At 55.2% G+C, this 14,914-nt stretch overlaps 2 protein-coding genes across 3 annotated transcripts; both read right to left on the reverse strand.

The window, feature by feature from the left end:
- Window positions 1-2,249: 2,249 nt before the first annotated feature.
- On the reverse strand, window positions 2,250-5,661 carry PDXP (pyridoxal phosphatase). The gene is made up of 2 exons (XM_065743022.1): window positions 5,085-5,661; window positions 2,250-3,880 (listed from the first exon to the last, which is right to left on the reverse strand). The coding sequence occupies exons 1-2, from the start codon at window positions 5,659-5,661 to the stop codon at window positions 3,555-3,557; spliced, it is 903 nt and encodes a 300-aa protein (XP_065599094.1). The 3' UTR covers window positions 2,250-3,554.
- Window positions 5,662-6,191: 530 nt separating this feature from the next.
- SH3BP1 (SH3 domain binding protein 1) lies at window positions 6,192-14,419 on the reverse strand. Of its 2 annotated transcripts, XM_065743018.1 has the most exons (18): window positions 14,056-14,419; window positions 12,439-12,481; window positions 12,091-12,195; window positions 11,390-11,466; window positions 11,027-11,138; window positions 10,877-10,953; window positions 10,305-10,440; window positions 9,633-9,701; window positions 9,215-9,305; window positions 8,855-8,997; window positions 8,669-8,780; window positions 8,501-8,582; window positions 8,238-8,318; window positions 8,014-8,130; window positions 7,763-7,860; window positions 7,427-7,556; window positions 7,178-7,290; window positions 6,192-6,583 (listed from the first exon to the last, which is right to left on the reverse strand). In XM_065743018.1, the coding sequence occupies exons 1-18, from the start codon at window positions 14,115-14,117 to the stop codon at window positions 6,303-6,305; spliced, it is 1,929 nt and encodes a 642-aa protein (XP_065599090.1). In that variant the 5' UTR covers window positions 14,118-14,419; the 3' UTR covers window positions 6,192-6,302. The 2 variants fall into 2 exon arrangements, with proteins under 2 accessions (XP_065599090.1, XP_065599091.1); XM_065743019.1 differs by lacking the exon at window positions 12,439-12,481.
- Between the last annotated feature and the right edge of the window lie 495 nt (window positions 14,420-14,914).

The following is a 14,914-nucleotide window of genomic DNA, read 5'->3' on the forward strand; positions in this document are numbered from 1 at the left end:
GAGGAGGGGACCACACCTTGTGTAAGGAGTGGCAAAGCACACAGCAGAGGAGGCACCCCACCGCAGTGCTGGAGGAAGAGCAGATTCTGGCTGCCTCCCCAGGGCAGGCAGAAACAGGCTGCTGCCTCTTGCCACCACCTCCTCCTCCTCCCCGTGACGGCTGCTGTGGTACAGGGTGGTGCCGAGGTGCCTGCCTTGGCAAAGGGGCACTCTCACTGCAGGTTGGGCAAGTATCGAGCGAGCTCCTGGGATCATGAGCCTGTCTTGGCTCCAAAGGAACTTTCCCATGCAACAAATCTTCTCTATCCTGCCAGTCCCAACACCTTCCAGATCCTTCTCTTTCTCTTACCATCTCATGTGGCTGAACACTAACAACATCCCAGCCTGTGATTATTAGTTCCTCATATTAAAGGCATCTGTCACTGATTAGTATCTTTAGACTGATTTGTTGTCTTTCTACTGTGGATATACTTGTATGATAAAATAAGCGGCTTGGTAGGTGGTGGGAGAGCATGGATATTGTCTTTCTAAACATCAGTGTGGCCGTTGACATTGTCTCCTGTAAGATCCTCATGGAGGAGGAGTTGAAGTGTACAGGTTGGATGAGGAGATAGTGAGGTGGGTCAAAAACTAGTTGAATGGATGAGTCTAGAGAGTGGTGATCAGTGGCAAGAAGTCCACTAGTTACTAGAAGTAACCAGTGCTGCGCCCCAGGGATCAGTACTGGGCCCAGTCCAGTTTATAACAACATGAATGATCAAGATGATGGGGCAGAGCACATGCTCAACAAATTTGCAGCTGACACAGAACAGGGAGGAGCAGCTCACACACAGGAGGGTTGTGCTGCCATCCAGAGGGACCTACAGAGGCTGGGGAAATGGGATGACAAGCATCATTAACAAGTGGAAATGAGAAGTCCTGCTCATGGGCAAGCATGGAAAGCAGCTTGGCAGAAAAGGAGCGGAGGGTCCTGGCAGACACCAAGCTAAAAATGAGTCAGCAATGTGCCCTTGGAGCAAGAAAGGGTAATAGTTTCCAGTGATGCCCAGTGCCAGGACAAGAGGCAACGGGCACAAATTGGAACACGGAAGGCTCCCTCTCAACATCAGGAAACGTTATTCACTGTGAGGGTGGTGGAGCAGCAGCACACGCTGCCCAGAGGCTGTGGATTCTCCTCCTTGGAGGCCTGCCTTCAAATCATTATGCTCAGACAAACGGATGCAGGCCTCTCCTTTGGACTTACCCAGAGCAGGCAATGCTTTGCAGCTTGCTGCCAGCATCACCAGCCTGCAGTTGTCACAGTTACCACAATTACACAAGGAATTTGGGGCTCCACGGGTAACAAACAGCTGCCACATGCCTCACTGCGCTCTTGTCCTCACTACACAGCAGGAAAGGATGGTGCAGTTTTCTGAAGGAGAGGAATTAAATGTTTTCTATAGAACACCAAAACAAGCTTCCATCCACCCCATCCTCCAACACGTTTCCACAGCTTCATAGACATGTTATCTGTGGCAACTGTGCAGTTTCATTAGACACCAAGAGATGAATCTACCCAAGCAAAAAGTCATCGTTTATATCAGTTTCAATAGCACACCTAAAGATCCCTTAGCATCAGAGGTTTTAGCTCAAGGTGAATGGACATATGAAGGGCTTGGATGGAGAGCTCACCATCCCTCTAGGACATCTGCTAGGATCTGGGAGGGCATCTGCTTTCTAATAGGATCCACTCATGCTCACTTTCATTATGCACAGGAGTGATAGTAGCAGAAGGAAGCCAAAGAAAACCAGTCTGGCAGGTCTGATGGATCCCTATATTGCAGCCCTCAGCCCCATTCAGGCAAGAACAGCCTAGTGGCTAAAGGCAGCCCTTGTCTTGGGTGGCTGTCTAAGCAAGCAGAGCTGGCAAGCACATGGGGTCTTGCTTTGGTTGGGGATATAAGCACTGATCAGGAGCTTGTTAAGTACCATTCCTCTGGACATCTAATTGGAGACGGGAGACACAAAAGGGAGAGACAAACACATACAAAGGGGTCCAACTAAGATGACAGGGAGGCTTCAGAGAACTCTTTGGATGTTCTTTTATTTTTGGAGGATTGTTCCCTAAGATTTGTGGGGGGAGGAAAAAAGACACTGAGGACAAGGAATTATCCCACTAAGTTGCATCCAGTTTTGCTGCATCAGCAGTAACTTACTTATGAGTGAGGTCAAAACAAACTTCACCTTATGAGTGAGGTTAAACAAACTTACTTATGAGTGAGGTCTTCCATGCCCTCATCAGATGAGATCTTCAAGGGCTCAGAGACAGCCAAGCCATTCTCATCTTGGTAGGAATGCAGAAGAAGAAAGGAGGCCATTTCCAGCCTATGCTCACGCTTTATTATATCCAGAAACACGGTGAGTGTAAGAACATCAACATAGGACATGGACAGTAAGGGAGGCCCAAAGAAACTGTCCCGTCCCCTCGGCGCAAACAGTAAGCATAATTTATACAAATAATACAATATTTTAACAATAAATAAGTTAGTATAATAAATAAATTAAAAAAAAAACCAACAAAACATAGAAAGACCAAGCAGCAAGGAATGGTTTTGAGGGCTGCAACATTCACAGCAGTAACAAGAGCAACACTGTACCCCCACACCTCAGCAGCTGGAGCAGGGACCCCCATCAGCCCTTTTCTCTCACCACACCATGGCAAAATCCACTGAAGAGGGGAAGCAGGGGAGTCATAAAGTTCACTCCTGCTGTGCTTCTGTGGTTTAGGAGCCCTCTCTCACAAGCCCCTTCAGAAAAGGTACTTGGAAACAAGGTACAACCACAGACCACGTGCAGTCACAGCTTGTTTGAGTTGTTTGGCACAAAAAAAGGGACAAGGACAGCCTCTCTTACCTTTCTGCAGTCTTTTCCAACAAACACTGGCATAGCTTTTGAGCAAGTTAGGGCAGGGGGTGGTAGGGAAACACTTCTAAGGAACAGCAGAGAGAAGACAAGAGATGAGGTGATGCTCTCATTCGCTCATGGGAGGCAGAGATGCTTTCATTCACCACTTCAGAATGCTTCTTCCACACATCCTGGCACTGATGGAGAACGGGTGGGTGATAACCCCAGCCACTCCCCTCGTGAGGAGGGGATTACCATAAGGACTGCAGGGATGCAGCTCAGACATCAAGAGTTACAGAGCAAAGGGACAGCAGTAAAAGGCCGCCACTGGTTGTCTAAGAGAAAAACAGTAAGACAACTGTTCCCTAACCCCTGCAGCAGGAGAGGCCACACACCGAAACACTGCTCTGACCTCCATGTCACCCTCGAGGCCCCCAGCTCTCTCCCAGAGATGCTGGTACTGGCACATGAGGGAGAAAAGGACTCCGTTTGTCATGGGTGGCTCTGAGCAGAAAGGAAACAACTTGAACCCTGCCCCCCTCTCCTCCTGTCCCCAGAGAAGTGTACTGGAATGTGAAACCAGGAAGTGAGGGAAAAGGGTGGTGAGAGAGAAAATGGACACTGATCTGGGATGAGGAACCTGACCCCTCCACCCTTGCACATAAAGACCACTACTCATCCAAGCCTGGTATCAAGTCTGCAATGCTGTCCACGTAGTAATTGGGCACCATATCCTTGGCAGCAGCACTGTCACTGGCCATGTAGGCCAGTGCCTCTTCCAGGCGGGACACACCCGTCAGCGTGAGGATGGTGGAGAGGCCGCAGTTCTTGCCAAAGAGGATATCTGTCTCCAGACGGTCTCCCACCATGAGGGTACGGGACGGGTCGACACCGAAACGCTCCACGATGCAATCAAACATGTAGGTGTTGGGCTTCCCCACCACCAATGCCTTGCGACCCGAAGCTGTTTCCACTGCAGCTGTGAGACTGCCAGTCCCTGTGAGGGGGGAAGAAGAAGAAAAAGGTGTAGCTGCAGGCAGCTCAAGTGAGAGTCCTGTCATAGAATCATTAAGGCTGCAAAGACCTCTAAGATCACCTAGTCCAGCCACCAGGCCATCCCCACCATGTCCCGTGACCACATTCCTCAGTGTGGCAACCACCTGGGGTTCTTGAGCACCTCCAGGGGCAGTGACTCCATCACCTCCCTGTGCAGCCTGTGCCACTGCAGCACTGCTCTTTATGAGAAGAAATTTTCCTCATATCCAACCTGAACCTCCCCTGGTGCTTCTTGAGGGCATTCCCTCTTGTCCTATCACTATTACCTGGGAGAAGAGGCCGACTCTCACCTCACCACAACCTCCTTTCTGGTCTTTGTAGAGAACTATGAGGTCTCCTGTGAACCTCTTCTTTTCCATACCAAAGAACACCAGTTCCCTCAGCTGCTCCCCATCAGATTTGTGCTGCAGACCCCTCACAGCTCCGCTGCCCTTCTCTGGACACGCTCCAGGGCCTCCATGTCTTTTCTGTAGTGAGGGGCCCAGAACTGAGCATAGCACTGGGCACAGAGGGATGGTCACCTCCTTGCTCCTGCCGGCTGCACTATTACTGGTATAAATCTGGATGATATTGGTCTTCTTGTCCACCTGGGCACGCTGCTGCCTTATATTTAGTCAGCTGTCAACTAATAAGCCCAGAAAAGCATGACAGCAATTCCACCAGCCCTGTTGCTAAGGGAATCTTGTCCAACTTTCTGATAGCCAAGCCAATAGCCAATCCCACCACACCACAGCCATGAGCTGGGTAGCTCAGCACCAGTCACAGAATTATTAGGGTTGGAAAGGACCACTAGGATCACCTGGTCCAACCATCAGCCCATGCCCACTGACCACGTCCTTCAGTGCCACATCCACGTGGTTCTGGAGCACCTCCAGGGACGGTGACCCCACCACCTCTCTGGGCAGCCTGTGCCACTGCAGCATCACTCTTTCAGCAAATAAATCTCCCCTCATAGCCAACCTCAACCTCCCCCGGTGCAACCTGAGGCCATTCCCTGGCAGATAAAGCCGACCCCCCCACCTCACCTCACCTCAACCACCTTTCAGGTCACCGCACGACGTCCACCCCGAGCTCCTCTCCTGCAGAGGACACAACCCCAGCCCCTCAGAAGCCCCTCGCCACCACGGGACGGTGCAGGGGCTCACCAGGGGTGCGCTGCCCGTCGCTCAGCGGGTGCCACGGATCGGGGTCGGTGGCGACCAGCAAGCAGCGTGGGTCGCGCAGGTAGGCGCAAGCCTGGGCCAGCTTGGCGAAGGTGAACTGGTCGTCGTAGCCCACCAGCACGGCGTGCACCTGCACGTCTCCCTGCTCGCCCTCTCCCACCAGCCGCAGCCCGGCGTCCCGCACCTCGCCCCGCAGCCCCTCTCCGCCCAGCACGAAGACGCGGCCCATCGCGCCGCCGCCTCCCGCCCCTCCGCTGAGCAGGCGCTGGCGGAGGAACAGAGCGGAGCAGAGAGCGGAGCTGAAGACGTGCTCGGCGCGGACGCCGCGGAAGCCCAAGCGGCTGAAGCGCAGCTCCAGCTCGGCCACCGAGCGCCGGCTGTTGTTGCTGACGAAGAGCGCGGCCTTGCCGCTGCGCTGCAGCCGCTCCAGCAGCTCCGGGGCGCCGGGCACGGCGGACTCCCCCGCCCACAGCACACCGTCGCAGTCGAAGAGCAGCCCCTGCGCCGAGCCCAGCACCTCCCGCAGCGCCGCGCCGCTCAGCCGCCGGCAGCTCGCCATGCCGCCGACAACGGCCGCCGCCGCGCCGCGCCCCGCCCCGACGCCGGTCGGTGCCGCCCCCCGGCGCTGTTCCGCCAATGGGAGGCGGGGAGGGGGAAGAGTGACGGCGGCGCTGACCTATCGCCTGCGCGGTGGAGCGGCGGGAGAAGCGACAGCCACGCCGTCCTATCGGCTGCCTAGAATGGAGGCGAGGAGGCGGGACGGAGCTGGGCGCGCTGGCTGATTGGCCAAGGGCGCCGCTCTGGAGCAGCCGCCGCAGCCCGGCTGCTCGCGTCTCGCGGCCGGCGTAGTTTGACGTACAGCTACGGACGTGTCCACGTGCGTGCGCGGGCATGCGTATATTTTAGAAAACAAAATCCTTTCCCAAGGGAACCGGCCGCACACGTTCCCGGGCGACGTTAGGGCAAAATGGCGGCTGCGCGCCCACCTGCAGCCCTGCTGTGCCGCGCCAGGACACGGCTCGGCCCGCTGAAGCATTTCTCACCCGCAGCCGAAATACCACAGCGTCCTTCCCTTCCCTCCCATGCGGAGGATGAAAGCCTGGGGGGCGAGGGGGGACCGGCAGGGATGGGGGCCCTGGAGGAAGGCTGATGGCGGCGGATGGAGAAGGAGCGGGAGCTGAGGGCAGCCTCGCGCTTGGCTCAGTCGTTCTCCACTGCTGTTGATGCAGCCATGGGGGTCTGTGCTTCTGCCGGACCCTCACGTGCGGTGCAGTCCGGAGCGTTGGCAGTGTTTGGCCCCGGGGATGTGAGGGATTCACGGCTGTGACGTGGAGCAGGCTGTGGGGGCAGCGGTGGAGGGATGGAGGGAGCGCCCAGCCGTCGTGGCCGGGCCTTGGGGCTGGCTGTGTGCTCGGGAACTGTGCTCCGGGCTTGGGCTACGGGTGGTGGCCCTGCGGGTCGGGACGGAGCCGGGCGCTTGGCTGGAGAGAGAGCAGAGGGGTCATGGTGTGGGTCTCAGGTGTGGGACAAGGCACACCTTGCCTACCTAACAGTGGAGCCCTGTGGAGGTCTGACAACATATCACACTTTTTTTGGGTCTTTTCCCACCCTTTTCAATTAGCAGTGAGACATGTGCTTTGAACAGAGTGCTTCCCAACCCAGAGTCCCGCCTTGGCTGGGGATGGAGAACAAAAAACAAGGGGATGGATTGACACCCTTCTTCTCCCATGTGGTGGCCCTCTTACTCCATCTTGTGGGACACAGTGAGATAAGAATCACAGAATCGTAGAATCATAGGGATTGGAAGGGACCTCTAGAAATCATTGAGTCCAACTCCCCTGCCAAAGCAGGCTCCCTACACCAGGTCACACAGGTAGGCATCCAGGTGGGTCTTGAATATCTCCAGAGAAGGAGACTGTACAACCCCCCTGTGCAGCCTGTGCCAGTGCTCCATCACCCTCACCGTAAAGAAAATACTTCTGCACATTCATGCAGAACTTTTAAGGATAAACTGGAGAAGGTGGAGGTGTCTGCCCTGTAGGCACCTCCCAGGCATTGTGCCTCCATGTCCTAACCTTTGCGGGTGGTGTCACTGGCTGGTGTTGGAGCTGGCAGCACTGCAGCTTCAGGGGGTGGCTTGGTCATCACTGGGGTAAGCGGCTGGGGGCTCAACTCGGAGTCATTTGAGCTGGAAGAGAAGGGGACAATTGAGTTGTTCAGATGATGGTTAGAGCCAGCACCACAGGGCACAGTGATCCTGGCCTTGCAGCCTGTGGGGTGGGGTGGGATGGAGGTCAGGAGCCCTGTGCTCCTGCCAGACTTACGCCTCTTCATCCAGGGGAGATGGGGAGCAGGCTGGGGGGGATTTGGGGGGCAGCTCATTTACTGGGGCGGCCTCATTGAGTATGACGTCCGCAGGCAGCGTGAACATCCCTGAGACGTTGAAATCTATCTCTGTGTGTGGAGAAAGGCCAAGAAGGGTTTGCTGCATGCATGCTAGACAAAGAGCATCTCCTGTGCCCCAGGAGACTCCACAGCAGGGAACTGTGGCAGCCTGGGATTCTCTTCATCCATTCTGCTGCTATTTGTGGTGCTTTTCCTGTGTTTCCTTCACCCTCAGCTATGGTCCCCAGAGATGGAAAGACAGAGCGAAGGCCTACCTCCAGGGAAGAGTATGTCTGCATTCTGGATGAGGGCTTCCACAACGCCCACCACCTGGATGGAGGAGACTGAGGCCAAGTCCAGTTGCACAGGATCTCTGAGAGGCAGAGGTGAGGGAGCCATCAGGGAAGGACTTGTGGGAATTAACTAATTTTATGTTAATTCTTGAGGGGTAAAGCCCCCAAAAGAGGGACTGTCCAACCAAAGACCTCAGTCTCTCCAGAAAACCTGCAACCCAGTCAGACCTCACCCTGTGCTCTGCTCTGGCCACAGCAGGTTGGGGCCCAGCACGATAGCAATGTTGCTTGGAGTCATTTTATTCACGTGTTGGTGTTCTGCCAGCTTGGCTAAAAACTTGATCAGATACCTGCAGGGTAAAAGGAGGACAAGGAGGCAATGAGTGCACCTTCAGTAAGGGAATGGCTGCCCCTGGTAAATGTATGGGATCCAAGGAGCCCCACCCCACAGAAACACCTCAAATTGTTGTAGCTGTATTGGGGCAGGCGGCTGCAGGTGTCTGTCAGGCTCTGTACACGGTCGTCAGCATCCTTTAAGCTGCAGGAGAGAGAAGAAAGAGAGCTCAGACCACTTTGCAGGACAAAGATGGACTTGGTCTATGAGGTAGAAGGGCTGATGATGCTCATGATGGGCACTGCTGGATCTTCTCCACTACTCACAGCCCCGAAGCGAGAGGCCAAACAGCTGTGGGGCTGTTGGGCTTGCAAGCCCTGACCCACCTGGCCACTTTGATCCATTCATTGTAGAGCTTGAAGGTCATCAGAGGCTCAGGCAGCTCCCGCAGGTAGGATTTCAATGCACCTGATGGGGAGTGGGAGGTGATGGAGGCGGGGGGACAGCAGAGCAGACCTGCCCCTATATCCCTGCCCCATGTCAGCAGCACCCACCGGCCACAGCATGGGGGTCTGAGTAAAACTCTTCCAGCGCATTAGAGCCGCTGGCCAAGCTGCTCTTCAGCTTCCTCAGCACTGAGGCTCCTGCTGCCAGCCGGAAGAGTCCCTGGGGATGGAGTGAAGGGATGCAGGGTGCTGTGGAATGTTTTTAGGGGGTGTAGGATGGTGAGGGCTGCCTACCTCCTCCTTCATGCCTGAGGCCAGCAGCATCATGACACAGGCCTCGATAGGCACAGCAATCTCTCGGCCCAAGCTCTTGAGATGTGTCTGCAGGGGCACACCGTAGTACCCTAGCACTGGCGTTTCTGTGGTGAAGGAGGGCTCTGGGAGAGACAGGAAAATGTTTTTAGGGACTGGGGTCCCAGTGGCATTCAACTGTGGTGGCATCTCACTCCAAAGCTGGGGTTAGCTTGGTGGAGGCAGTGCCCACCAGCCCATGTTGAGAGGCAGCAGCAGGTACGGGGAAAAGAAGCTGCCTTTCAAAGCCTTGCTGGCTGTGCATACAGCCATCCCTATGCTGTCTTGCAAGTGGTTGGGTACCTTTCTGGCTGTGGCTCTCCTTCAGCTCTGCCAGAGCCGAGTCCAGAGATTCCAGGGACTGCCGGTGGTATTGGGCTTGGATTTCCAGCAGCTGCCAGACAGGGGACAAACAGCCAGCGCTCAGCTTGGCACTGTGTCCTCTCCAGAGACCCATCCCCAGGACACTGCACTCATAAGAAGAGAGCACCAAGGAAAGCAAAGATGCTGCAGGAGGAACTGCAAGGGAAGTCCCCTGGATCTGTGGGACCGTGTCTATAGTGGTACATGGAAGACAAATTAGAGAGGGGGTGAACTGAGACAACTGCTCTATTTGGAGGCATCTCCTAGTGCATGGGGCTCTCTGCTCTGGCTTGTTGCAAATGGAGACAAAGCTGGACGTACCCCAGGAGACAATTCACATGCTAAGAAGAGAACTTACTCTGATGAAGTAGCTGGCATAGCTGTCCTCTTTGGTGGAGAAGTGGTAGAGGTCAGCCATGTACTCATCCTGGGAAAGAAGACACCAAGAAGAGCATCCTTCTCCCTCCTTCCTGGCACCCGAGGGAGAGTGGATCCATTCAAAAAGCCCCTTATTCATGGAAGGGAATGGGAGGGCAGCCTGGGGCCTAGTGGGGACCCTTCCTCACCCCTGTCTCTTGTGTTTAGGCCATAGCAGTGATGTGCCCTACCACCAGGCCCTAGAACTTCAGAAGAGGGCCTCCCAGCTATTGTAGGCTCTGACAAACAAGGCACAGGGCTCTCAAAGACAAACAACATGGAGGTCTAGAAAGATGATGGGAGTCAGTCCCCTGTCAGCCAGCGCAGACCCTGGTTCAGCTGGGTCTCAGCCTGGGACCACCCCATGATCTCCCTGCTGCACCTCTAGAGCCTCCTCTCTGCAACAGCTTATGCTTCAAATCCTTTACTGTTGTTCATCGTCAGGCTTGGGGCATTTCCCAATTTCCTCACTGCAAGGGAGCTGTATGCTGTTTGTAGGCTGTGCTAGCTGACTTGCTCTCGGTGTGGGTGTCACCTTGGGTGGAGCTGATGGAGAAGAGCAGGTCTCCAGCCCTGGAGCTGCCCCAAGCAGGAGAGTGAATGATGTTCTCACCTTGCATTGTTCCACCTTCCTCTTCACCTCCTCCTCCTCTTCCTTCAGGATCTCCAGTTTGTTGGCAGCAGAAGATGCTCCTGGGCCAGCTCCAGCTCCAGCGCTGTTACTGGAACTCTTGGCAGCTTGGTTCAGCCTTTGAGGTGGAAGGGAAGAAACAATGCCCACAGCCTCATCAGTGGGCACACAGGGTGGAATATTAAGAAAAAACAGTGAAATTAGCAAAAGATAATTCCTCAGAGTGGTGCTGCAGTGGCACAGGCTGCCCAGGGAAGTGGTGGAGTCACTTTCCCTGGAGGTGTTCAAGAACCTTGTGGATGTGGACACAATCAGTGGGTATGGTGGGGATGGCTTCGTGGTTGGACTAGATGATCCTAGTGATCTTTTCCAACCTTAATGGCTCTATGATTCTGTGATGCTATGAATGTGGAGAAGGGTGTTGGAGACAAATTACTGCCTCTCTGGCTTCACTCCTGTCCCTGGAAGCTTCACTCCTCATATTAGCAGAGGGCAGTTGTCTGTCCCTCTTCCCCAAACCACTTGGCCTCTCGTGGCCGCACTGTGCTCCATACCGGCTCTTGATAGCATTCCAGTCAGAAATCAGCTTCTGGAGGGTTTTCTTGCGCTTCAGGATGATGGGAAGCTCCTCCTGGAAGAGAGGGGCCAGGGTGAGTGGCAAAGGTTTGGAGATTGAACTGGAGCTGAGGGTTGGCCATGGCTACCTCGCTGAGCTTGTTGAGTGGCTGCAGGATGTCACGCTCTACAGCGATCTCAAACTCAGCCAGGATCTTGGCCAGCAAACTCTGTATGCAGCAGCCCATCTCCAGGGCTCTCCTGAAAAGGGGAGAGGGGTGAAACGACCACAGGCTGGAGCCACGCCAGCAGCTTCCAACCCAACATCCCTTACCATACCTGGTACTCGTGGGGACCCAGAGCTAGCCCCTGTCCCGCTTCTGTGCTTGGAGGCTGTCCCCTCATCCCCACTCTCAGGACAGGGTTTGACAGCTTGGCTTGGAAGTGGAAGCCTCAGAGCCCAGGCAGCAGCTCAGCCAGGTTTTTGTTGACTTTCTCCCACTGGCACTTACCCAAGGCTGGACTCTGTGTCCAGTTCCTTGAAGCTCTCAGCCATCGTTGCAGACAGAGACATCAAGGGTAGCTTCTTCTGCACAGAGCCATAGGTTTGGGAAAAGAGATGATGAGCTGATGTGCTCCCTCGCTGAGACATACCACCATGGACAAGGGACAGCCGGCCTCCTAAACCTGCACTGGTTCCCCATATCTCCTTCTGGTCCAGCTCCCTATTGGCCCTGAGGCCAGAGGAACAATTCTCTGGATGTCCCTTTGGCCAAAGCCAGGATGCAGTTGGCTAAAATAACTGGTTAAAAGTTCTCCAGCCTTCTCCAAATCAGCGGAGGACTGTGGGACTGATGGAGGATGCTACTAAGCTCAGCCCTGCCATGGCTTCAAGTGTATGGTGGAATCTAACTTCAAGAATAATTAAGCCAAGCTAGGAGAAGAAAGGGTCTGCAATATCATGGGGAGGGCTGGGGAATGCACAGGACTTGCTTTCCAGACAGGAACTGGTGAGCACCACCTGGGAAGGAGATGGCAGATTCAAACCAAGGAAGAGGAACCAGTGGTGTACCCGTGCCCAGCTGCACTGTGCTGCTCCTCGCCACAGGAGTTCAGGAAAGGGTTAGGGCTTTGCAAAGATGTTGTCTAGGACTCAAGAAGCACTTTGGCCCCAGGTTTGTGATGGCTGAGAAGGTGTCCAGGGGACACTCACCACTCTCTTGTCCATTTCAGTGCCGTAGTGCCCCTGCAGACAGGCCTGGAGCCGCTTGGACACGCTGTGAGCCGCTCGCTTGGCTGGCTCGATCCTCTGCTCAATCTGGGGGGTGGAAAGGTGGCACTGGTGAGCCCTTCTTTGTGGCAGGGGGGGCATGTTGGAGCAGTGCTTGCTGACACAGACGTGCAGGATCTGCCAGTGCTGTGCCGAAGCCGCTGCATTGGCCCTGGAGCTGCCTTCCAGAAAGTGGGAGTGTCCCAGCCCCGTGACAAGGAGGTGCCAGTGGGGAGGATTGCAGGTAGGGATGGGGCATGTTGTGCGGGTGCAAGCTGGCACTCGCCTCACCTGCAGCAGATCTTCTGTCAGGAACTCAGTTGCTTCTTGGGCTCTGAGGAGGGAGAAGAACAAGCCATGAGAAGAAACGGGTGGTCTTCTTCCTGCTTCTCACCCTCCTCTCTTTGAGATCCCAGTAGGAGATGCTGGTTATGGCCTGGACCGTCCCTACCTGGGGCTGCAGGTAGAGCAAGACCAGGAGAGCACCAGCAGACTGAGCTTTGGGTGTCTCCCTGTCAGGTGTCCCCTCATCAGACTAGGCTTCCAGCTCAAAGCACCCAGTTCAGAATATCCCAATGGGACAGGGCCACTGCTCTGGTGACAAGTTTGGGGGCAAAGCTTTCTCCCCTGACTGCCTCTTCCCTGAGGGTCAATCCAAAGCAGCTCTTGCTGGAGCCCTGTGGGCATCTGCATTTGCTGGGCAGATGGCTGGAAGTTGAGGTGCTATCAGGGCTGGAGCAATGATAACTCTGTGGTCAGGCCCGACACCAGCCCCCAGCAGGGTGTAAATAAAGGCAGCTTTCTGGTTGGTTTTGCAAGCAAGTAGTCTGAGCAAATCTTGCAAAGGAAGCTTCTGGTTTGCAGCAAATACTGAGCAAAACCCAGTTTAAAACCCAACGCCCAGGGCCACCAAAACTCTGTGACTCCTCTCAAAGGGGAAACTTTGCTTAGTGGACCCATGTCTTTGCTACTCCCTGGAACCTCCTCTGCCGCTGCTTTATCCCCCTGCCCAGCCACTTCATGTTTCTGTTTTCAGCTCCTGCAAGAACTGACATGGGACGAGCTGCAGGAAACGGGGGCGGTTGTCTTGAAGGCAGCCAAAGTCACATGAGATCGTGGCCCCGTGGAGGAGAGGCTCTGCGGTGTGTGAATTGCTCTCTGGGGCTGCACGAGCTGTTTGAGCTGTTTAGGACCTCCTGCACACCCAGCCTTGAGCGAAATGGAGGCACATTCAGCACGGAGATGGAAAAGCTCTCCTCCAGGGTAGAGAGGTGGGAGAGTAAATTTAGTTTGGACTGGCAAATACAAGAAGGGCAACAGGTTGCAGCTCTGCTGTTGTGGCTGAAGGTCCCTGATGGACCTGGTCTCCATCAGCCTCCCAGGGCTGTGTGTTCTGTGCAGAGGTGGCTGCAGGAAACAGAGTGAGGGGGCTGGGAAGGGAGGGCCCAGACCTGGGTGGAAGTGAGACTGGGCTGTAGAAATACATTTGAAGCTGGAAGTCCTCCACTGGTTCTCCCAGAGGGTGTCCACACTGCTGGCCACCAGGCACCCATCTCAATGGAGAGAGCGAGTCCCAGCTCCTCTTGGGCACTGCACAGCCCAGTGCGTGTGGCTGGGGAGACCCGGCACACTGCCCTCATGTCCTGGGGAAGCCAGCCTCCACAGGCAGCCAGGCTGGAGAGCACATCCCTGGTGAGTAGCACCAAGGTGCTGTCCCACTACCCTGCACCACTGGGGAACTGGTACCCCCAGCCTCTCAGCTTAAGCTGAAGATGCTTTAAGTCCATCTCCCACATTTTCCCTCTTCCCTGGCCACCAGGCTGTCCAATCCAGCCTGGTGCTCAAGCCCCAGGCCCCATGTCCTGCTCCCTCCCAGCTCACCGACCCTGGAATTAGGGAGGTCCTTACCGGCTCGTGGCGTTGGGATGGGACAATTGCTGCCGCATCCGATTGAACTGCCTCTTCATCATCTTGAGAGATGAAGCTCAGCACCCCTCGGTGACTCTTCACATGGGATGCCCACGGCCCTTCTGCTCTGCAGAGCTGCCGTTCCCCGAGCACCTCTCCCTCTTTGCTCCTTCCTTCTTCCCTGGTTCCCTCTTTCTCTGTTTGCAGGTCTGTTCCCTCCCCTGTCCCTCCCCGGGGATGCCCTGCCTGCTTTCTCTTCCCCTCCCTTGGGCTCTCTCTCACGGTCCCTCTCTTTTTCTGAGCTTTCTTCCTGGCTGCGGATCAGGTAAGTGCGGTTCAGGGCTCTGCTCTTCACTGTGTTCCTGTCACCACCCCACGAAGTATAAATAACTTAAGCCCAGCCTTAAAGGGGAAATATTATTGCAGCAAACACATAACAAGGCAGGACAGGCACACACTGCTGCCGAGCCCGAGTGGGAGGTCCGTGTTCTGTTTCTCACCCACCTTGCTGTATTTACCACCAGCTGTGGTGTGTGTGGGGGGGCACTTTGGGGTCATACACACCCTGGTCATCCTAGCACCTCTTTGGCACCTCTCTGCAGATGTCATCCCTTCCCCCTTCCCCTGCTGCCCTTGCATGGTGACCACAAGCTTCACGTTTCCATCCTTAGTGTCACTCAATCTGCAGAGCTGCACTCAGCTTAAGCCACAACAGTGCGACCATTTTTTTGCTAAAAGTATTCCCCCACCGACTTTGCTCCCACTCTGCATGATGCAGAGCTTGCCTTATCTCTAGCTACCTGCAGCTGGGACTTTCCTCTTCTGGCACTAAAAGCAGAGGCTGAGCTACGTGGAACCG

The sequence above is a fragment of the Cyrtonyx montezumae genome, unplaced genomic scaffold (assembly GCF_038088225.1).
Source record: "Cyrtonyx montezumae isolate F1298 unplaced genomic scaffold, pur_monq_1.0 scaffold_3, whole genome shotgun sequence".
Classification (NCBI taxonomy): domain Eukaryota; kingdom Metazoa; phylum Chordata; class Aves; order Galliformes; family Odontophoridae; genus Cyrtonyx; species Cyrtonyx montezumae.